Source organism: Delphinus delphis, chromosome X, assembly GCF_949987515.2.
Source record: "Delphinus delphis chromosome X, mDelDel1.2, whole genome shotgun sequence".
Classification (NCBI taxonomy): Eukaryota; Metazoa; Chordata; class Mammalia; order Artiodactyla; family Delphinidae; genus Delphinus; species Delphinus delphis.
In genome coordinates this window covers 108,099,361-108,122,945 of record NC_082704.1, presented here as the reverse complement: position 1 = coordinate 108,122,945, position 23,585 = coordinate 108,099,361, and the positions used below count along the sequence as shown (strand labels likewise).

At 43.4% G+C, this 23,585-nt stretch overlaps 2 protein-coding genes across 8 annotated transcripts in view; one reads left to right on the top strand and one right to left on the bottom strand.

Moving 5' to 3' along the window:
• Nucleotides 1–6,164, top strand: part of CNKSR2 (connector enhancer of kinase suppressor of Ras 2) — a 258,494-nt gene extending 252,330 nt beyond the window's left edge. For all 7 annotated transcript variants that reach the window (XM_060001666.1, XM_060001667.1, XM_060001665.1 and 4 more), the window contains 2 exons: nt 1,681–1,877; nt 3,472–6,164. In XM_060001666.1, coding sequence (XP_059857649.1) covers nt 1,681–1,877; nt 3,472–3,687 — 413 coding nt within the window. In that variant the 3' untranslated portion in view covers nt 3,688–6,164. The remainder of the gene's footprint in view (nt 1–1,680; nt 1,878–3,471) is intronic.
• Nucleotides 6,165–7,033: 869 nt separating this feature from the next.
• Nucleotides 7,034–8,980, bottom strand: KLHL34 (kelch like family member 34). The gene has a single exon (XM_060003124.1). The coding sequence runs from the start codon at nt 8,978–8,980 to the stop codon at nt 7,034–7,036; it is 1,947 nt and encodes a 648-aa protein (XP_059859107.1).
• Between the last annotated feature and the right edge of the window lie 14,605 nt (nt 8,981–23,585).

Genomic DNA, 23,585 nt, shown 5'->3' with positions numbered 1-23,585 from the left:
ATTTTTAGATTATAGTTCTAACTTAGATATATGATTAGGAAGTTAAAATTTGTTATAGAGGAATTAGTGATTGCAGGTGCTGATAACAAAGAACTTTCTAATAGAAGGATTCGACAATCATACTTACCAATAGTTGCCAACCTCAGCAGCAGAGCCAAAAATTGAATATGAAACTTAAGTGAAGTTACTTTTTCATCCTAAAGATGATCCCCTCAAGTTAAGGTACTGTGTTGGTGGGCTTTGGGGGCAGTTTTTTTTAGAATGCTGCATTTTAAGCAAGTCTCACAAATTCATTTAACACCTACTGTTAAATACACAGTTCAAATGATTCCTGACAAAATTGGCAGTCTAGAATTCTTGTTAAAATCATGGATTCTGGAGCCAGACTGGCCAGTCGGAATTGTAGCTCTACCACTTAATAAATGTGACCTTGAGCAAGGTACTTCCCTGCTATAAAATGAAAATCAAATAGATCTAGTCCTAGTACTGCTGTGAGGATTAAATGAGATCATGAATGTTAAGCATTTACCCTACTGCCCGGCACTTACAAATGTTAACTACATTATTACCAATTAGGGCGTCTTCTTTTTTTTTAACTATGACAGAAATCCTAAAATATTTACATGGACCATGGTGGAATGAACAACATTCCATATTTACTTCTTGGGCCAATGTAATTAGTATTCCTCAAAGAGGACTCTTAAGCTCTCTATTAAAGGAAATGTGATATAACCCTAATCCTCTCTCCCAATCCAAGCACGATCCAAGTTCATCTTTGTTTATCATTGAGAAAGATATGACATCAGTATATTCAGACAATTCAAGAATAATATGGGAGTTTTGATTTGTTCAAATAGATCTAAGATCCTTTCCTGAACCAGTCTCTAATTTTTTTTTTCTCAAAAATATTTAATTGGAGTGTTTTCTTCCCAGGTCTTTCAAATGTTAAGTAGCTTCTTTTAGTACATGCCAGATTTTTGCTTACATCTGCATATAAACATTCCCATATCTCATTCTAATTAAAGCATTATTATTGATGATAAGTTATGATCATTTACTATATTTACAATGTGGCAGGCATTACTATGGCAGTCACATGAAACCTAATAATCCTCTACGGCACACTATTAGAAGATTTTTACAATGATATATACTCCAGTGAATGCCATTCCATCTTATGAAGTCTGGAAAAATGTAAAAATCAGTTCATTCAGTATTGCTAAACCAGGAGAGCTCTGTTACTTAGCACTTCTATGCTTATCAGTATAATGATAAGGGATATTCACTAATGTTTTAAAATATTAAATTACGTGCAGGATTGTTTCTGTGTTGTGTACCTCTTGTACTCTAATTCTTTGAACTTAATGGACTCAAGATATGTACAGTGATTTGCTACTAAGAGAATATTTTGTTAATCAAAGCATCCTATTAATTGATCATTCTAAAACAATTGGCTGCCTGTAGCTAGTCTTACCCAGTATAACCAGCAACTGTGGGTTTGGTGGGGTTTGTTGTTGTTGTTTTTTTTTTTTAATGTAAGAGAGTGTTTTCCCAATCATTCATTATCCTGTTTTTCAGATATATTTTTTAGTAGATTTTTGGAGTGTCAAATAACTGTTTATTACACTGAATTTATTTCTCTCTCTCTTATTATTTTTTTTTTTTTTTTGGACATTGCAGGTGAAAGTAGGGAAGAAAAGTTAGGAGACTCTTTGCAAGATTTATATAGGGCATTGGAGCAAGCCAGTCTGTCACCACTGGGAGAACATCGCATTTCAACCAAGATGGAATACAAGCTATCATTTATAAAGAGATGTAATGATCCTGTGATGAATGAAAAACTACACAGGCTAAGAATTCTCAAAAGCACTTTAAAGGTAAGATATGAAATGGAAGGAGAAATTCCTTTTAAGAGATTCATTCCTGAACTCAAAGTGGATTATCAGATACTCCAGGGGACAAAATACAAAATAGCGGGGGGTGGGGGGAGCGGAGGATAAACATACCGAATGCGAAGCCGAAGCCGAGCTGTTTCTTTAGCGTAATAAGTGTATTTGGCCAAAAGGAAATAATGTTAACTTTTTATTAACATCTCAAAGCACTGACTAAGTGTTATATGAGTTAGTTCTAGGAGAAAACAGGACGTAATTAATTTTTTTTCCAAAAATGCAGGGCTGGTGTTATTCCTCAGTCTTTCGTTTTCCTAAGATAAATATGCCATGTCGTGGAACTAATATAGTTACTAAAAGAACACAGCATGCATGCAGAATGCAATAGTGGGTGCTAAAATTGTTTGAGATATTTTGTGAATATCTCCTGCAGCACATTTGGAGTGATTCATGTTCCATGTAGAAATTTTATAATTGTTCTGTATACACCATCAGTTCCCAACTGACATGTTACTTTCTTATTATACATTTCCATAAGCGTTTACATAGTCTCCAGTCTTCTTCTGCCACCCCCAGATTGAGGAGGAAGTGGTGAGGAAAGGGAAACAGAGGCAGGAAGTTGAAGAAGGAGCCAGAAGAGTCAGCCCCCTCACTCTGTGTGTATCAGGGGAGAGGGCCTGCCATACACACTCTCCCTAAGCAGACCCTGCACCCTGGAAAACTCAAAAACAGAAAAGAAATGTCATACAGAGTTTGTGACGCAGTAATTTCAGGAAACAAAAGGGCAAAGAGCTCCTTTGGGAAATATTGCAGATCTGTAGTATGCTGCTGAGGTTTTGTGAATTTTGAAACAGAGGTGAATACCAAAGAGATAAACAAAATAGGAAATGCATGATTTGAAAACATTTCTGGTAGCAGGCAGCCAAGTTTTCAGTCAATTAGCTTTCAGTTGGTATTCATGCGAATACTATTGCAAATCCGTGGGATAATTTAATGGCCTATTGGTAACTAAGACCAGAATTTTTAAAAGAGCTATAATATTCATAAGAATAATTCCGGTGCCCAATTCTAGTCCAAAGATATCCTAACCCTCCCTCCTCCCAGAGCCACACACCCCACCCCCATTCAGGTCCAAACCACCAAGGGACCATCTAGCAGAAGGAAAAAGGACAGTGCAAAAGTAACTCAAGACATAGAATGTGGTAAGTCCACTCAACAGCAGTGATCAAGTGTTACGGGGACTTATCTAAATGAAGGAGAAAACATTTTTTCCAGTTGTCGAAGGAAGGGTTCAAGAAATGAGAGGCATATGAACTGGATGTTAAAGAATGAGGAAGGTTTCCGTAGGCAGAGATGGGAAACAGGACAGGCCAGAAGAAAAAATAAACCGTGCAGAGTGGGCAGTACGAGGCATGCCTGCGTGTAGGAAAAAGTGCACTAGTATTTGAGTCTAAATAGCTGAGTTTGAGTATACCAGAGCTGTTTCTTGTGGGCCTCTTAATAGTTTGCCTATTAACTTTTTATTTTAAATTTGAAGAACAGTCTGTCCCTATTGTAACTGTTGAATCCTTTTGCTTTTCAGGCCAGAGAAGGCGAAGTAGCCATTATTGATAAAGTCCTAGACAATCCAGACTTGACATCAAAAGAATTCCAACAATGGAAGCAGATGTACCTCGATCTTTTCTTGGATATCTGTCAAAACACCACCTCAAATGACCCATTAAGTATTTCTTCTGAAGTAGATGTAATCACTTCCTCCCTAACACACACTCATTCATACATTGAAACGCATGTGTAAGTGTATTCTGCCCTCTGGCCATGTGGTACCTTCTGGTACTTTGAACAAGTATATAAGGTAGTTTTTATATCAACGTGTGGGACACGTGACAAGCTATACTTCAATGTTACCAAAACTATATGAAACAAACCCTATATGGTCATAATACCACTGTCTTTAATGAGCATTTGTATATTTTATATGCAGTTAGTGCTCAGCTTATGTTTACCATGTGCAAAATCAGCTGTCTTCAATGACTTAAAGTTAACTTTTGCAAACAACTCTGAAGACAGGTGGTCTTCAAGTAGAAAAAACAAAAAGGCGGTTTTCTATCTAAGGTCATCTTTTCTCCCTTTAAGTTAATTTTATATAAACAAGACTTCAAAACTAAATCACATTTTTTCAGGTGCAGACATCCTTGTGGGTGGGAAAGAATTTAAACCTTTTTTATATTTATTAAAATGTTCTAAGAATTTTCTTAAACATTGCACAAAGTTTAATGCTGTAGTTTTATTTTTGTGAAATGTAGATGCGCATACAAGAGTTAAGCAAAACAGAAGAGCATCAACATAAGAAAAGTTCAGGTATCTAATATTCGTCTTAATAGTCTATTAACTTGTGAAAGCTGGTTAATGGAAATAGTATTCCAAATCCATGGGGACACTTAATGGTGTATCAGGGCAAAGCTTTGTAAGATGTTTTTGTAACTGAGACCAAAATTGAAGATAGAGCTGCTTTATTTTCTTGGTTTAAATCTTCCTTTATTTTTGTAGTGATGAAATGCTGATTGTGTATAGAGGACTTTGAGAGTGGATTTTTTAAAACACACTTAACTCACCCAGAAAGGCAGCTAACATATATATATGTGTATATGTATATATATGTATGTGTATATATATATATATATATATATATATATATATATATATATAAATTTCAGCCCAAACTCATTTTTTTAAACTCCAACTTCTAAAAAGTTACAAGGTATAAACGTAAATGAGTCAACTTCCCAGTTAGGGTCAATTTTCCCCCTAGTCCATTAGTTAAACTTTATATATAATTATACTTCAGGCAGGGAAGTAAAATATGTTTACTTACAGGCTGATGTATGTTCTAATATAGAAAACAATGTTGAAAAAGAAAAATGTACCTCTCTCCTGAGGAGCAAGAGGATGATGGTCATTCAGAGATATATTACATTGAATTATACGAGAGAAACAATTTTTAGAGGTTTTTCCTAGTTTCATGATTTGTTCTATAGAGTGGATGAAGTCTATGAAAAAATCCTGTTCATGTATTTCCATTTATAAGCATCTCGTTTTTGAAAGTGATCACAGCATGATAATGACTGTGCTGCTTTTTAGTGTCTGGCTGCATAACGTATAAGTCACAATTTGCTGGTTTGGGGTTTTGTTTTTTTAGGAGGAGGAAGAGACCCTCCTTTACTATTCTATATCCTAAAATCTACTTCTAATCAGCTTTATACTGTTGCCTGTACAGCTCAGTGAATGAATGTACTTTCATCTCTAAGAGTTCAGATATCTGCCAGTGAATATTTTTGCTGTAGAGGAGAAAGTAAAAACTCCACAGCGGGGATCTTTTCCTTTGCTTTTGAAACCACCATTGAATCACTATCGTTTTGCAGACTTTGCACAACTGTACAGGAGAGTGGCCTTTCTACAGCACATTTTCAGTAATCCTATATTTAGTCAAAATGGATGAGAAATCATGTATTAATGTTTGTATGGAATTTTGGGTCCGGTGTAATATTTTTATCATTTAAAAAAACTATTTGTAAAAACATTTATTTACTGCATGGGTGTTGACGCACATTAAATTTGTGGGATTTTGTATATGTAAAAAAACAAAAGCAAAAAAACAAAAACCTCTTGTCCTAAAATGAAGTGTGCTTGTTACAGGTGTTTAGACTTGTTAATGTTTACTAGACCAAATGCGTACATTTACTTAAAAATATCTGTACCTGATGGATGTGTCGTGGATACAGTGGCCAGGTTGTGCCCTGGAAACAGTGAGCAGTTGATGGAAAGACTAGCTGTGTTGCTACTAAGCGGCTTTTACTTTGGTAAAGTTGTTTTAAATGGTAAAAATTAAACTAATGAATTTTAAAAGACTCGTGGCTAGCCTAGCATGAAAGAGACCTTTTAACACTATATATCTGTACATTTTATTGCATTAGTTTCAAATCTAGGAGAGAGGCAGCACTGTAAACTGAAGTCAAATAAATTCAGCTCTTAATGAATCCTTATAAAGCACCTATTTTATTCATGCAGTCCTCATCACATCTCTTTGTGACCTAATCACACAGCCGCCACCACCCCACCACCCCACCCCCGGTTACAGGTTTTAACTTTGTCACTCCATTGGTGGTACAAGCCAGAAGAAGCACCTGTCCAGTGTATACAAGAATCTTCTCAGAGGTCCTGCAAAATCAAGCTGGTTTCCCATTTACCTGAAAGGAACTTTAAAATTTCACCTACTCCTCTTTCGTTTCTCTGTGATTCTTTTGGGAAGGTGGGGCAGAGGGTGGGGGGGTACCACTAAAAATAAACTTAAAAAATATTTTTTTACAAATATTACCTACAGCATGTCTGCAGAATGAACATTTAAAGAGGATGAATGAAATAGGGTTTTGATTTGTTTTTCTTAGGTGTTCCACTAAGCCAAAGAAGCCTGATTATTATGGCTAAGGGCTGCAGAAATAAAACTTAAAACCAATGAGCTGCCAAAAGCCAGGGCAAAAGCAGACTAGGGTAAGTAAGGATGAAGTACAGAAAAACTTAACCTAGGTTATTTTCTCAAAAAAAAAATGGTGCTTTCTTAGAGATTTTTTTCCTCTCAGTTCCATATCTATATTAAACTATCAGAGCAGAACTATAACCATGATTCTGGATCATAAAATCATAGTTCTTCCTACAATGATTGCACGTGTTTATTAACCAAGGCACTTTCCCTTCACTATTTATTCAGATAAATATTTATTTATTCAGATAATGCCATCTTCTAGAACCATTTATTACAGTCTTTATAGCTAACAATTTTCTGGTCTTGTACATAATTTCTTATGGTACGTTTTTTGGCTGTTTGGCACAAAAGTAGTCACTGTTTAGCGCCTGGGAAACACTAACTACCAGAGGGAAAATAGGGTCATGTTTTATTTTCAAAGTCCATGTCTAGCCCAGCATGAGAATTTCTAGAAATCCCCAGTTCACTGAAGATGATTCATATATCCTTCTAAATTTGACCCGTCCTGTCTCCCATTCTCAGAGTAAGGGGAAATGTTCCTCTTTGGCCAAGCCTAAGGAAAAGCCCACGGGTTGCTCTGTAAGCCTGGTCAGGCGCGACTTGCTCACTGACCCATTAAGCCCAGCACTAAATCTGGCGCCTCTCCAGGCTCTCCCTCCCTCTCCTCGTCCCCACCCTCGGCCAGCTGCAGCACTGCGCACTGCAGGCCGCTCCAGGCCCAAGGCAGCGCGCAGCCAGTGTCCTCCCAGCGGTCCAGGTCGAGGTCATAACCCACCACGTTGCGGGTAGGCACCTGGCGTGAGTCCTGCCACTTCAGGCCTCCCAGCAGCAGCACCGTCTCGTCGACCACGGCCAGCCCATAGCAGAAGCGGTCGTAGGGTAGCGGCCGCAGCCGAGTCCACTGGTCGGTGCCGGGGTCGTAGCGCTCGATTTCGGAGAAGGGCTCGTAGCGCCCCAGAAAGGCGAACAGCGCGCCGCGCAGTGCGGCCATGTGGTGCCCGAAGCGGGCCGTGCCCATAGGCGCCCTCTTGCTCCACGCCTGCTCCCCGGGGCCCAGGGAGAACAAGTCCCGGAGGCTGTTCGCGCCGCCCTCGCCTCTCCCCGCCTTGCCCCCGGAGACATACACGACGCCGCAGTTCCCGACAGCCCCCGCGTGGCCGTGCAGGGCCCGCGGCAGCGCCCCGGCCGCCGTCCAGCGGTCCCAGCGCAGGTCGTACATCTCCACTGAAGCCAGCGCTTCGCCGCCCGCGCCCAGGCCCCCGACGGCCAGGAGCCCCTCACCCACGGCGCCGCACCAGAAATGGGCCCGCGCTTCCCGCATAGCGGGCACAGTTGTCCAAGCGTGGAAGCGCGGGTCATAACGGTGCACTTCGGCCGTGACCGCCCGCAGGCCGTCGGCTGTGGGGGAGGAGCCACCGCCCGACGGGGTCTCCCCGCCGAGGACGAACAGGAAGTTGCCCGCGGCGCACACGCTGTGTCCCAGTAGCGGAGCGGGCAGCCGCGTGAGGCTGCGCCAGCGGTGGTTGTACCCGTCAAAGGCCACCACGTCCTGGGTAAGCTCCCACTCCTCCTCCTCCTCCACCTGCTCCTCTTCCTCCTCCTCTTCCTCGGGCTCCGCCGCGGCGCCCCTCCCCCTGGCTGCCCGCCGGGGGGCCACAACCTCCTCGGTCACCACCTCCCGCCCCCTGCACCCCCCGACCAACAAGATGCGGGTTTGGGGGCTCCGGACGCTGGTCTGCTCGCCCTGCATGAGCGGCTGGCGGGAGGGCGACGTGTGGTAGTTGAGGGCCTGGATGATGAGGCCCTTGACCCGGGAGGGCAGGGTGAGGCCGGAGCCCGAGTACACGCGCCGCAGCACGTCGGTGGGCACCAGGCCGAAGCGGACGCGCTCGAGCAGCGCGGCGCAGTGGGCCAGCCGTTCGGCCTCGGGCTCCTGCCGCAGCCAGGCCAGAGCCAGGCCCAGCAGCCGGGCCTCGGGCACGCGCGCCACGTCAGGGGCACCCAGCACGGCCCTCAGCGACGCGGGGTTGAGCTCCAGCAGCCCGGCGGGGCCCGCGCCCCGCGCCAGCAGCTCCCGCAGGTGGCTCACAATGCAGCGCTCGGCCACGCCCAGCGTGTGCACCAGGCCGAAGCGCGCCGCCATGTTGGCGGCGAAGCAGCAGTTATCAGGGGCTAGCTGGCGCTCCAGGTAGCGGCCGCACAACCCCAGGGCCTCGGTGACCTGCAGGTAGCTGGCGGCCTCCAGCGTGTCCTCCACGGTGTCCATGGAGAGCGGCAGCCAGGCGGTGTAGATGAAGTCCAGCAGGCGCTGCAGGCCGGCCGCTGACGGCACATGCAGGTGGATCACGGGCGCCCGGGATTCCCGGGTGTGGCTCTTGAACAGGGCCCTGAAGTAGTCGCTGGAACACGCGAGGAGCGACCTGTGCGCCGGGAACTCGCTGCCCTCGGCCTCCAGAGTCACGTCGCACAGAAAGCCCTCGGCGCGCAGGGCCTGGTAGCCGGTGAGCAGCGCGCCGCCATGAGCTTTGCAGTAAGACAGGAAGTAACTCATGACGCCCAGGGCGGGAAGTGGCCGGGCCGGGGCTGGGGCCAGCCGGGCGCGGCCGGAGACATCCCGGGACACGGCGCCGCCAGGTCCCCCGTGCGAGCCGAAGAGCCCCTAGCAGGGGCCCATTTTTGCCTGCTCAGCTTAAATCCCAGGCCTCCTTCATACAGGTCCGCAGATCTCCCAGTCCCCCTCTCAGAGCAAATCGGGTCGGGGAACGGTTTCCAGAAGCCCCTAGTAGCGGAGGGCACGGCGTTTGGAGTCTTCCGGGAGGTGCAGGGCTCGGTTTCGGCGGCAGCCGAGGCTGCCAGAGCGTTGCCCAAAGCCTTTTCCACGGCCCAGTTTAGGGAGCCCACACCTGCGCGCCAGGGGCCGCGGTGGCCGCGCACCATCACCTGGAAGGGCGGAGCTGCAGGTAGACTGACTCCAGGGGAGTGCTGGATCTCCGACGGCCAGATGCGCAGATGTGGCCCGACTCGGGCCGTCCGGGGAGTGCGGGGCGAGGGCTCTGACCTCCCGGGGGTGGACAAGGAGGGTTTTGCGGGCACCCGCGAGGGCCGGGGACAACTAGCTACGGGGCAAGGGGGGTGAGCTTGTTCCGCGCGGAGGATCAAATCAAAGCCTAGGGGATTAGGGAGGGGGGGCTCAGGTCAGCGCGGAGGGTCGGAGGCGTGATTGGCCGCAGCACATAACATGCCGGTAGCTCACAGCGACAGGAATAGCGCGCGGCCTCGGCCTTCCCGGCGCGCCCCGCCCCACGCCCCGGCTGCTGGCTGAGAACGGAGAGCCGGGACGCGGGAGCAAGCGGCCCGGGCCTGGGACATGACTCCGGCGACCCCACAAGCCTCCGGTCACCAGCGGGTCCCGGGAACCTGGCTGGGGTGCGGGAGGCGCTCACTGGAGAGGCGCGAGTCGCGGGGATCCTGTGCCTGTTGGTGTCTGGGGAGGGGCGCCCGGCTGGTCTGGAGGAGTGTCGACCCCCCGGTGTCTCTGCGCCTGGGAGAAACGCCCCTGGCTCGCAACTTCCTGCTTTGAGGAGGCCCTAATTAATCCAGCTAGAGCGGGGATTAAGCGGCGATTTTGCGCGCTGACACCCAGGAGGCCACTGCGCTCGGAGGAGCAGCTGGCGGGAATCACGCCGGGGCGAACCGACGCTCCTCGCCAGCGGCGCTCCGGAGCACGCTCCTCACCTGGACTCACCCTTGCGAGATGCTGGGCCTACTCTGCGCCCTTCCCGAGGTCTCCCTGGCTTGTCTCACATTCCGCTTTCAGGAATTTGCTCCCACCCAGCTCCCCGACCCCGGCTGAGTTCCCCCTTCCTGTTCTTAGACCCCACCCGGCCCATCCCTTGGCAAAGTGGACACGGAGATTGTAGGTGACTTGGGTTTTCTGCCTTTGAATGACCACTTCATTTAAGAAAATAAGTCTTTCCAGTTTGTCTCCCAGGCTTTACAGGCTCTGATGTAATTACTGCCTGCTCCATTCTTAATGCCGTGACGTGATAATGGGCAGTAAGGTTGCAAAGCTCGGTAGAGGCTGGAGTTTTGAAGGGCCCATCCTCATGAAGTTATTTTTATAAGATGCACCCAGCACGGAAATGATGACTAAAACCACCCCAATCTTGAGACATCAGGAAAGCATTTCTCATCTCTGACACCCTGCTCTTAAATAACTAAATGATTAATATAGCTGTTCTTTCTTGCCAGTTTGGAGGGTTCTGTGTGTTTTGCTTTCATCTAGAATTGATTTTTCTATTTTCTACTACAACCCTTCTGGTAGTCTGTTTTAAGTGCACCTTTTGAAGGCATGTGAAATAACTTGCATTTCTGAGAGTTAGGGTTGTATTTCATTTAAAAAAAAATCCAAGGAAGGATAAAATTCATCATTTTCTGCCTGGTATGCCATCGGTACTTACAGGGCCTCCAGTTAGAAGCAATTCTTGAAGTACATAAAAATATTAGTAAAATGATTTTGCTTTGTTGTCAAAGATGAAACTGATTTATGACTTAAATTAGTCAAATTATAAAATGCAGGCAGGGGCTCCGGTTAAGGGCTTACTTAAACTCCAGAGACTAAAAATACTGCAATTTGAATTCTTAATGTTAGAGCTACAGAAGGGGGGGGGGGCAGTGCTAGTTGGTTTGGGTTTTTCTTTCTTTTTTTTTTTTTTTTGTAAAGCACTAAAATTCTTAGTTCAAAAATAAAATACCAGTTTGGTTCGCTGTGCACAGATCTGTATGGTGAAATTAAATGGCCTTTACTCAACCTGATAGAATTTTGCTAGAAGGTATATTTGAGATCATTTAGCCAAACCCTCTCCCTTTCCTCCCCAGTTTCTTGTTTTTCTGTTTAAAAATGTAGCAAATGAGCCCCAGAGAGAGTACGGTTTGTCTGGGTGACTTGGATATTGAGTTACAGAGTCTGGACCAGAATCCAGGGCTCCCTCCCCACTATATTATGTGACCTCATGTATGATAAAAATAAAATAGTGCAACACACAGTCAGTTTATTTAAACCAAATTTCAGAGCGATAAAATTTAAATACAGTTTTTTAAACAGCATATTTCTCACCCTGAAATTGGACCACAGCCCATCAGATCTGTCCATCACCATGCATTCAGTCTGAATCGAAAATGTCACACTTACTTGAGAATAGAGATGCTGTGGAAGATTTTAAACTCTTGACATCAAAAATCCAATTTTGTACAACAGGTACCTGTTCATTGCCAGCCCAACATGCCACCTCAACGTGTCTTGCCATTGAGGATATGATGAAATGTGTTAAGTGAAGAAATTTTCATATTAGATGTGTCTACAAGGTCTTGTTTAGAAAATGTAACTGTCAGTCCATCCAAGAACATTCTTGTCCTTTGAGTAATGTTTATGGAAAATATTGATATTTTAATTTCTGGGCAATATTAACTAGGATATGATTGTTCTGTTGAAAATGATCTGCTTCTAAGAAGTTGTCCTCCCCCTTTAGACTATGAACTCCTTGAGGCTGGGGACTGTTTCTTGGTCTTTGTATATCCAGCCCCTGTCACAGTCTTTGGCATAAATAATGTTGAGTTGAACAGATAGAGGGAATGAGACTGTCAGTGGGAGGAGTAAAGGGTTGTTAAGAGGAACCTGACTGAGACAGTTACTTCTTTCTCTTTCTCTCTGCTTCCCTTTCTTCCCTTCACACAGCTGCGGTTGCAGACACACCCTGGTATGGCCATGAGCTAATAACATCCCTAGGAATCAAGTGGGTCACCATGCGTGGCCTGCAACTGAGAGAAGACCCTACCACTTCATCCAGCCCCCTGCTCTACAATCCTAGTCCTTTACCAAGGCCAGCCCCACATGGTTCTTGGCATCCAGTCAGACTCACTGCTACTCCACCAACCCGGACGCAGGGCCCCCTGTGCCCCAGCAGCCCCTACACACCCCAGTTTGTATGGCCAGGCTTCTGCCGAAGGCCCAGCTACACACTCCAGCACGCCTGTTAGGACCGTGCAATTTATCCTGAACCCCCCACCCCTTGTCAGGACTGTGACCTGCTGTCGATGATCCCTTCCATACATCTGCACCTCCTGTGACAGAGCCTAGAACTAAAGTCCTCCAAGCACCCGCCTCACTTCCCGCATCAAAGTGGCAGTGCTGGTCAGCCGTGGCACTCCACTTTCCCTGACTTGGCCCTACCTAGCTAAATGTAAATTCCATAGCTCTCACCTCTAAAATAATTGTATATGTCAAAAAAATTGAAAACTACAAACGTCCATGTATAATAGGCACTTAAAATTTTTTTGGCAAATGTAATGTGCTTTTTTTGGTAACAGCTTTGTTGAGATATAATCCACATACCATACGATTCACTCATTCAAAGTGTACAGTTCAGTGGTTCTTAGCATATTTCCAGAGTTATGCAAACATCTCCAGAGTCTCATTTGGGAACATTTTCATAATCTCAAATAGAAACCCTGTGCCCTTTAACTCTCACTTCCCTGTACCACCTGTCCTGCAAGCCCTGAGCAACCACTGATCTATTTTCTATCTCTGTAGATTCTGGATATTTCATGTAAATGGAATTATGTAATACATGGTCTCCTGTGACTGACTTCTTTGACTTAGTATAATGTTTTCAAGGTTCATCCATTGTAATGCACTTCTGAGGAAAAAAAGGATTTGTATAATAATAACATTGGGAACCTTTTCTCAAAACCACAACATTCTAAAAAATATGCCCTGTGATATTTAGGATACAGTTTTTGGCAGGTTAACTCTTTATCATCTATCATTACTGACTCCTTTCAATACCAGTATACTTCCAATACACGGCTTCTGGCATCCTCCATGGAGAGCTTATTATTATAAATTGACACAGTAACTAATTGTGAAAACATGATGACAAACAATAACAGACATGCAGTAGAGAAAAAAATCCCATGTTAACTTCACCCAGGTTAACAAGACCATTTTTTGTGTATGTGAGATGTTATTTTATCTTTGTGACATGCAGTTCAAGTGAAAGGATTTCAAGGGGTGGAGTGTGTGCGTGTGTGTCTTAATCATGAGTGATTTGGGCATTCTGGCCCAGCTGACAGCTAAAGAAGCAGTGTGCTAGGTGGGGAAGGACTGGGCTTTGGACTCAGACAGACCTGGGCTCCAATTCCAGATCTGCCCCATTAGACTTTAAGCAAGTGACTTAAGTTCTGTGAGTGTCATTTTATTATTTTTAAAAGGAGGATACCGCTTCTACATTCATAACACTGTTAAAATAAAATTAAGTTATGTATCTATGACCATTCCTGGCCTGAGTATACACAATAGATGTGAGTTTCTCTTCCTTCTCACTCCCTTAAAGCCTTCTGAAAACTCATCATACCAGAGGCCAAGCAGCCAGGAAATGTAGTAAAGCAGTGGTTTTCAGTGGTCCTCCTGCAGCATCACCTGGGAACCTGTTAAGAAGTGTAAATTCTCGGCCCCACCTCAAATCTACTGCATCAGAAACCCCAGGAATGGGCCCAGCAATCTGCTTCGCAACAAGCCCTCCCAGTGATTCTGATGCACATGAAAGTGTGAGAACCACTGTAATAGAGAATTGTTCATAATTTCTGCTACATCCCAAATTCACTAATCTTAGTAATAACTTGTTCCAGGCGTAATGTCAACATTTTCCCCCCAAAAAAGAGAGGAAGCCCACTAGCTCCAAAAGACTTAGACGGGAAAATTCAGTGGCTGTGCCCCACATCATATGACTTTAAAATAGATTGTGGACTTGTTTGCCCTTCCCTACCCCAGACAAGCTGACGATATTAACAGCGATCTCTGTGGCATGAGATGATTTGGTAACCGAAGCATTTTCTCAACACTTGATTGAATGCTCAAATCAGAATGTAACTGTAGCCAGTTTTCCTATCTGAATGCCGCATGTTAAGAGGCCCTTTGATGAATCAGGAAATGCCCAAGGAGAGCAGCCAGAAAGAGGGAGGGTCTGGAAATGTTCTTTCTCATGGAGAGAGCAGGTGAAGGAGCTGGAGATTTTAGACTAAGAGGGAAGAACCCTCTGGTGAGTTAAATGATTGTTATTTTCAACTTTCTGAAAGGCAAGAGGCACAGAAGGCAGACCCAGGGCCAGTAAGTGGAAGTTACAAAGAAAAATTTTGCCACAGCATAAATAAGAACCTTCTAGCAATAGAGAACCTTGAAAGAAAACACATAAGTAGAAGTAGAATGTGCCGGGCCATCAGAAGAGTTACCTGAGGCTCGGGGAAGACAGGAAACTTGTCCAAGGTGACGTGATTTAGCAAACCTTGTCAGAGCCCCGCCCATATCCCCTCGATCCCTTTACCATTTTTGTGCACATCAATCCCAGTGGCTTTTGCTCCCAGCAACCAGCACCTGTGTCCCTTTGTGGGCAGGCACCCCTGGGCTGCTGGAGCCCACCTTCCCTGTGCACATGAACAGAAGCAAAAGTGCCTGCAAATTTACATCTCCCAGGGGCTACCCTTGACCAACGACTGACTGACAGGTGGAGGGCAGCTCCCTTTCCAGGTGTGGCTCACGCTGTTTCCAGACCTCCCCTATCCAATTGAGCTACAGCTCAATCCAGAGTCCTGTGGGACCCTGTTTGGTGTCGCACACTCGCTTGACCTTCCCTTCCCTGTCTCACATTGCCAGCCCCCTGCCTGTCTTTTCTGGGAATACTTCCTAATAAATGACTTTCACAGGAATCCTTGTCTCAGAAGGAATCCCTGCCTCTGGGCACAATGAAGTGGGTTTACTCTTAGTATCTGACCCCAAAGGGCCAGCTGTCAGCACATTCAGGTGTGTACAGGCAACCAGACCTATGACTTCCCATGGTCAGACCTTCTTCAGAAAGATGAAACAATGTTCTGACATCAATCTCAGAGTCTCTTATACATCTTTCCACATGAGTGCATAGTGCAAACCAAGTCATACAATGGGAAGTGGCTCAGATATGTCATCTGAGCACAACCAGAACTAAAATCGAAGAACACCCTCAGAGTGTTAGTAAATTTCTCCAATCACCGGCACCTGTTTAAGGAGTTGTCGAGCCTTGGACTTTAAATGCTTTTTTTTTTTTAACCAGTACTCTTCTATAGAGATATTATACCCTTTCCTGAATTTTTCTGTGTCTGACCTATGGCCAGCATGTCCACTGTGCCAATTACTTCTGCTATTTTCAGAATCTCTATCTAATGATCCTTGTCAGTGACTAACAGGGAAAAATTCTACACAAGATCTTTCCAGCACCAGGGAGCTTATAGGATAGTTTTGTTCTCAACTTCTTATAATTTGTAATCTTAACAGCCTGAAAATCTTGTGGCATTTGTCCATTTGTTAAGAAACATTCTGCAAAAGTATCTACTAAAACTTACCTATAGAATCATGGGCAAGAAACCGTCATTAAACAAGTGGCTGTTCTCTGAGTAACGTTTAATGTCGTCACTCAGGATGTTTCAGTTTGAACCCTAAGCAGGAGACATTTCCCAGTAAGCAGTTGGATCTGCCCTGCCCTGTCACCCTGCAGAGAGCACAGTGCCACCAGAATATGAGGACACAGGGGCAAGAGCAGTGTTTCCAGAGCCTACCCACTGTAGGAGGGCCACTCACAACCATTCAAGGTACAACAAGCATAACCCCCACCCCAGCCACCTGGCTGGCCCGAAATCTTCCAGCTTCCTTTAATAGTTTAGTAAAAAAAAAAAAAAAAAAACTGCACCAGCCGCCTTCCCATGGATGGTGGGAAAAGCCAGCATTGCTCCAATAACTTTGAGGAAATTCCAGGGGCTTACAACTCTCCTAGTAACTCCTTGTTTCAATTCGTGCTTCTGTTGATGCCCCGTTTCACCCATGTTTTGCTTCTTGGGGTTGTTCCATGCTCTCTACTCTGCACTTACCCACCCAAGGAACATGGACCCTAAGCCTTTTTTCTCTCCCTTGACTTCCCATACAACCTGTGATGGATTAAAAAATAAATAAAACTTTTACTGAAGACTTGGGTAGGATAGGCACAGAGAAGCAACAAGCAGAAAATAGCAGATAGAATTTATAGCTATTCTTGTTTTTTAAAATGCCCACCTGTCAGCTTTTCCTCCCTAGGGGCCACTATGCGATGTTGCTGGCCCTGTCTCTTTGCCCTCTCCTCTTTTACCCTTCCCCCACCACCCCCCTCTTTCCCAGATTGTTCCAAGAAACCCCAAACATATACCATTTCATTGTTTAAAACATTTTAGTTTTCTCTTTCTCTGGGCAGTTTTGCCTGGCTAGACCTGACCGTGCTGTTGGCATGGGGTGGGGGTGGGGGGATTCTTCAGGCTTTCTACATAGAAGATCATTGTATCTGTGAACAGAGATAACTTTTCTTCTTCTTTTCCAATTTAGATGCCTTTTATTTCTTTTTCTTGCCTAATTGCTCTGGCTAGAACTTCCAATTCTATGTTGAATAGAAGTAGAGAATGTGGACATGCTTGTCTTGTTCCCTGACCGTGTCTTGGGTCTCCCTTTTCAGACCCAGAGGAGCCTTCAAGGAACTTTTGTACGCATATCCCTGACTGACAGAGCCTGCACTGTGTGAAGGGGATGTAGGAGTCTGGCAGAAACTAAACACCAGGGCAGACTTGGAAGCAATCTGAACTTTGAATGCACTCCTAGCGCAAGGAAGTGATTTTGTAGGAAGCGTTCCCTAGAAAAACACTAATGTAGAGGTGAAGGGCCCAGGAAGGAAGGAGGCCAAGCAACGGTGCAGCAGCCACCAAAGCCCATGGAGGGTAACTTGGGCTCAGTCCTGAGGGAGCTCTGAGGACAGTGGAGGTCACACCTCAGTTGTCCCCATCAGGAGCACAGAGGCTGGAGTTGCTACTCCTGGACTGTCAGTCATCCAGTTCTCTCTTTGCACAGGCAAAGCAGGTGCCAGCAGCTGGGGGTGGTCCTCCAGAAGGGAGATACAGGTGTTTGTTGTTGGGAATGAAGGCACCTCCACCAGAAGCAGGTGGGCACAAAAATGGTAAAGGGGGCCAAGGGATATGGGTGGGCACTGACCGCACCTGCCATGCCACATTGAACTAACAGAAAGTCAGCGACATCCACATACATCTAGGGAGGTTCTGAGACCCCAGCATTCCCACTCCAAGAGAAGACTGGATGGGTATATCTGTGGTCCCAGGAGCGTCAGCTATTGATCGTATCATGAGGATCAGACACATCTTATCAAGGTAATGCTTGACATGAAATGCTGTGAGTAGACCTGTTGCCCATTAAGCATTGAACAGACTTGTCCTCAGGGGCTGCGTAACTAAAGACTGGTGATGCCAAAGATGCTGCTCAATGCCCAAAGATCAGTAAATAGACAAATCACAGGGCCAAGTTAACAGGTGCTGCGAGGGAGGTTGGAACATACTCACCTTCATTCCTATGCTGTCCACCACTAGGGCAACAGTCATCTAGCATCTCCCAACCCTCACCCTCCAGGTGGACATTGTGGACCACTGAAGGATGGCAAGCTCTGGGCACATTCCTATCCAAATAAGACTCCTGAGGGTGACTGTGTGGACCTGCCCTGCTCTTTCTCTCTCATCCCAATCTGTCCCTATCTCCCTCATTGATATTTCTTATTCCCCTGAGCCTAGCAACCAGTTGTGACTCCCGCCATAACTCATCCCTTTGTGCTTTTACCTACAGAAAGAAATACATTTAGTACAGTGTTAAAAGGGTGGGCTCTGGGACCAGCATGTTCAGTTTCAAATCCTGGTTCTACCATGCTCAAGCCATTTAATGTGGGACAGTTCATGTGACTCCCCAGTTTCAGCTTTCTCATCCTAGAAGTACATAGGACAGGAGTGAGGGGTATGTTAATAGCACTGGGTACAATGTAGATAATAAACATAGACACTCTCCCTAAATACATTAGAGAAATATATATAGTCCTGGAAAAAATGACTTTCAGTGAAGAGTTTACCTATATTGTTCATTCTCCCTCAGGCAAAATATTCAAGCACCTTACAGAAAAGCATAGAGTAACCCTTGAACTATGGTATTTAATAGCAATGTGCTGGGAAGTACACAACATGAAAAGTAGCAGCAAGTGAGGGTATCCTTGCAATCATGTTTTCGGATTAAAGTAAACAGCAGAAAGGGATTTTGCAAAGCATTTCTTTCAGCCAAAAATCCATGAGGAATGAGTTTGTGTAGTACAGATGTTTAATAGACAGTAACCATTGAATAATTTTACAAATTGGCATTGTAAGGAGAGTACATCATATAAGCCTGTGACTGTTAATTGGAGGGTGCACCTGACACCATGGTGGCCTGGTAATGACGTTCTGTGTCAGTGTTCAGACTAAGGATTATGCAGGAGATCAGCCATCTTCCTGTCTTTATGAGCATGGAACCACATTTCTTACAATTGACTCATTGCGTAATAATAGATAATACATACTGTTTGCATTTTTCTAACATACACACATTTTCCCCTTAAGTAAACTATGTTGTTAATTTTCCCCATCTTTCTTCAAAGATATAGGAATTTCAAAATCTTGAATGAAACAGAAAGGAATAACAAAGAAAGCAAAAATGCCAGAAGTCTTTCCATTTAGTAACCACTAACACTGGTGGGATCACGCCACATGTGCTAGTTTAAAGTCAAAATTTTTACTTAACTATATGTTTTGAGGATATTCCCCAGTAAATGTTTATGGATATAAATACACCTTCTAATGTTTGTATACTGTTATTTAGATGAATATAGCAAAGTTTAACAAGTCTTCTAATAGATATTCAGATTACTTCCAGGTTTTCACTTTTTTTTAAGTTTTTATTGGCATAGAGTTGATTTACAATGTTGTGTCAGCTTCAGGTGTACAGCAAAGTGATTCAGTTATATGTATACATATATCCTCTCTTTTTTAAGATTATTTTCGCATATAGGTTATCACAGAATATTGAGTAGAATTCCCTGTGCTATACAGTAGGTCCTTGTTGGTTATCTATGTTATATATAGTAGTGTGTGTGTGTGTGTGTGTGTGTGTGTGTGTGTGTGTGTTTTCATCCCAAGCTCCTGATTTATCCCTCCCCCCAGTGTTTCCCCTTTGGTAACCTTAAGTTTGTTTTGGATATCTATAAGTCTATTTCTGTTTTGTAAATAAGTTCACTTGTATCTTTTTTTCAAATTAGATTCCACATATGAGTGATATTATATGGTGTTTTGTCTTTCTCTATCTGTCTGACTTCACTTAGTATGACAATCTCTAGGTCCATCCATGTTGCTGCAAATGGCATTATTTTGTTCTTTTTTATGGCTGAGTAATAGTCGTGTGTGTGTGTGTGTGTGTGTGTGTGTGTGTGTGTGTGTGTGTGTATACTACATCTTCTTTAACCACTCCTCTGTCAATGGACATTTAGGTTGCTTAAACATGCCTTTGCTATTGTAAATAGTGCTGCAGTGAACATTGGAGTGTATGTATCTTTCCAAATTATGGTTTTCTCTGGATATATGCCCAGGAGTAGGATTGCTGGATCACATGGTAGCTCTGTATTTAGTTTTTTAAGGAACCTCCATATTGTTCTCCATAATGGTTGTACCCAGGTTTTCACTCTTATAAACTAAGCTGCTGAGAACATCCTTATACAAACATCTTTGCATTCCTGTGTGATTATTTCCTTAGGATAAAGTCCATGAGTGGAATTCCTAGATTAGGAAGAATGTATTTTTTAAAGGTAGGCATATATATAAGCACTTGAATATGCAAATAAAAGTCTGGAAGGGTAGGAGCCAGAATATTATCAGTAATCCTAACTGGGTGAACTGTAGGTAATTTTTTCCTCATCTATATTTTTAATTTTCATATATTTTATCACATATTTTAATATTCATAGAGCTATTAGCTAAAACCTAATTATGGCTATAGAGAAATACTTGGGATAATCATAGGAATATAGTTGAAAGGATTAGAGATGAAGACAATTAAAAAGAAGTGAATATAAGTGTAAGACAGATAATGATGATCCAATATAAGGATAATTGACATCCCTGAAATAGAGAAGCTCACTAATGAAAGAAGGTATATTCATGAGTATTATACAAGAAAATATCCCTGAAATAAAGAAATAAATGAATTTGCTGATTGAAAGGTTACACTTCATTCCAGGGAAATATGATGCAGAACATCCAACACTGAGATATAGTCTCTTTTTAAGCTTTTGAACTTTGAAATGAAGAAAAAATCCAAGTATCCAGGAAGACAATGACAAGCATCTACAAGGGGGAAATAATTGGGCTGCCTCATACTTACTCATACCCATTACCCAACAATTCTATATCTAGGAATTGAATCTAAGGAAATAATCAGATGAGTATACAAGATTTACATACAAGGATATTGATTATCATATTATTTATAAACATTTTTTCAAATATGTGAAATTCAAGAAAGATCCAAATGGCAGAGCACTAGGTCACCTTTAAGATTATTTTTAGAATATTTAATGACATGGGAATATGCCCAGAATATATTATTGTCAAGTGAAAGAATAAGGTCACAGAAGAGTAACTGCAGTACTAGTCTGACTAAATCTGCACACATATATAGAGGGGAAAAAAAAAGATTAGGAGGATATACATTTAAATGAAGAGTAGTTATATCCAGGGGAGTATTACAGGGGATATTTTTTATCTTTGTGCTTTTCTACATATATCAAATTCTCTACCATGACAAGTATTACTTTTACATCGAGGAGAAAATGATCAATTTTATTAAAAATATTGTCAATAATAACAAAGAATCTTGCCTTGACATTGCTATAACAAATCAGAAAGATTTAAAATGTAGAGTTATGAGATTTGGGGACAGTTTCTTTGACTGGACTTTTGGAAAACTCAGCTGATCATATTTGTGAGCAACTAGCCTAGAGATGTGCTGATAAAACAAAGAAAGCTTTGAAAGCTTCAAGTTCTGCGCCTGCTCTGGGTCATCATTAACCAGCTTTACTTGGATTATGCATCAGACAAAACTTCAGTCTGGATGTAAATTTAAGCAGGCTGTTAGATGGGAACATGGAACATCACTGTACATTGAGATAAGCACCATTTTCTTCATGGTATGAAGACATATATCTATAAGATGAACTTCTTTTTAAAAATCAAGTTTCTGACCATCAGGACACACAGCATTAATCACACATGGTGCAAGTAAAAAAATAGCATTTATTGAGGGAAAATGTATAAAAGAGGAGAAGGAAAGCATGTGCAATCCCTCCAAACTCACGTTGTCACATTGCTTACCATGGCCAGTGTTCCACTAGAGAACCCTTCCCTCCCCAAGATACTCCACATACTGTAGTTCTAGGGTCAAGAGGCCAGGAGACACTGATTCAACTAGTTAACATAGTGGAAGCCTCCTGGGTGGACGAGTGGCCTTATTAGAAAGGGGAAGCCTCCAGACCCAGTAGCTGCTATAAGCCTGTCCTTTTCTTGAGTTAACTAGACCTACTGAGACAGTCTGTCCCTAAGCTCCTGAAAGTAGGGAGGACATCAGCCTTCAGAGCCATTTGGATGGGTCTTGTATCACTGACCTTGGTGGCCTCTCCTGGCGATATTTTATTTATTTTTTTAACATCTTTATTGGAGTATAATTGCTTTACAATGGTGTGTTAGTTTCTGCTGTATAACAAAGTGAATCAACTATACATATACAGATATCCCCATATCCCCTCCCTCTTGCACCTCCCTCCCACCCTGCCTATCCCACCCCTCTAGGGGGACACAAAGCACCGAGCTCATCTCCCTGTGCTATGTGGCTGCTTCCGACTAGCTATCTCTTTTACATTTGGTAGTGTATATATGTCAATGCTACTCTCTCACTTTGTCCCAGCTTACCCTTCCCCCTCCGCCTGTCCTCAAGTCCATTCTCTATGTCTGCATCTTTATTCCTGTCCTGCCCCTAGGTCCTTCAGAACCTTTTTTTTTTCCTTAGATTCCATATATATGTGTTAGCATACAGTATTTTTTTTTCTCTTTCTGACTTACTTCATTCTGTATGACAGTCTCTAGGTCCATCCACATCACTGCAAATAACTCAATTTCATTTCTTTTTTATGGCTGAGTAATATTCAATTGTATATATGTCTGGTGATATTTTAAATTTCCAAACCATTTCAGTCATTTAGTCAGTCCTTGATCTGCTGTCATGAATGTGCTGTTTCTTTGATTTGAGTCTTGGGATTTCATGAAATAATTTTCTATTTTTGTTTATTGCCTTTTGGATACTTCTTTAACTGATTTATTCTTCCATAGTGAAGCGATGTACTAAACTTGAACTGTGCAGAAGGGCTTCTTTCTCAAGATTGTTATGCCCTAAAAATCTGTTGAAGACAAAAGCCCCCTCACAGCTCTCAGTGGCCTTCCAAAGACAGTACAGAGTTGGGTTTTTTCTTCTCACAAGAATTCCTTTTATGATAAGCTTAACATTTCTCCAAAGAAAATGTTACAATACCAGAAACTTCTAAGTTGACATTTACTTAGTTTTTACGAGAGGGATATTTAAAATTTACACAAGTCTTACATCTGAACATCTTCAGGTTTTGTAGGTATAAACCTCAAAGGGTAACTCTAAAAACAAAACTTAAGGCCACCGCATTTTCACAGGTAAATAGAAGATGTCCATATGACATAAGCATATTCTTAGTCAATATGCTCAAATCCTTGGAGCTTCGTTGTGTTATCATCCCAGGTGGCCACCTGCTTGCCAGGGGAAGCATACTGAGTGAGCCATGTATCCAGTGTGTGATTCACCCACGAGAACCAACACATGGGAGCAGTGAATTATTTATATCCCTGTCCCATCAAACTTACCCATAGACTCCCTCAGGAATTTTGCATGAGTAGTTTAAAGGAGGCTGGGCCATGAACTCACTCCCAGCCTTTCATTATGAGGCTCGTATTGCAAAGTAAAAACCTTTTACAACCCCTCACTTAATAGTGGTCCTACTCTTCAAATTGTCCTTTGGGAGAAAAGAGACCAAAAGCTCCCATATCCTCAGCAACACACAAAACAGTTTTTGAAAATCTAACGAAACAAGAAAGTATAAAGAAGAAAATAAAAATGGTCC

Bases quoted from the DNA above. Each gene is read 5' to 3' on its own strand.
- KLHL34 (XM_060003124.1), bottom strand. From the start codon at position 8,980: ATGAGTTACTTCCTGTCTTACTGCAAAGCTCATGGCGGCGCGCTGCTC.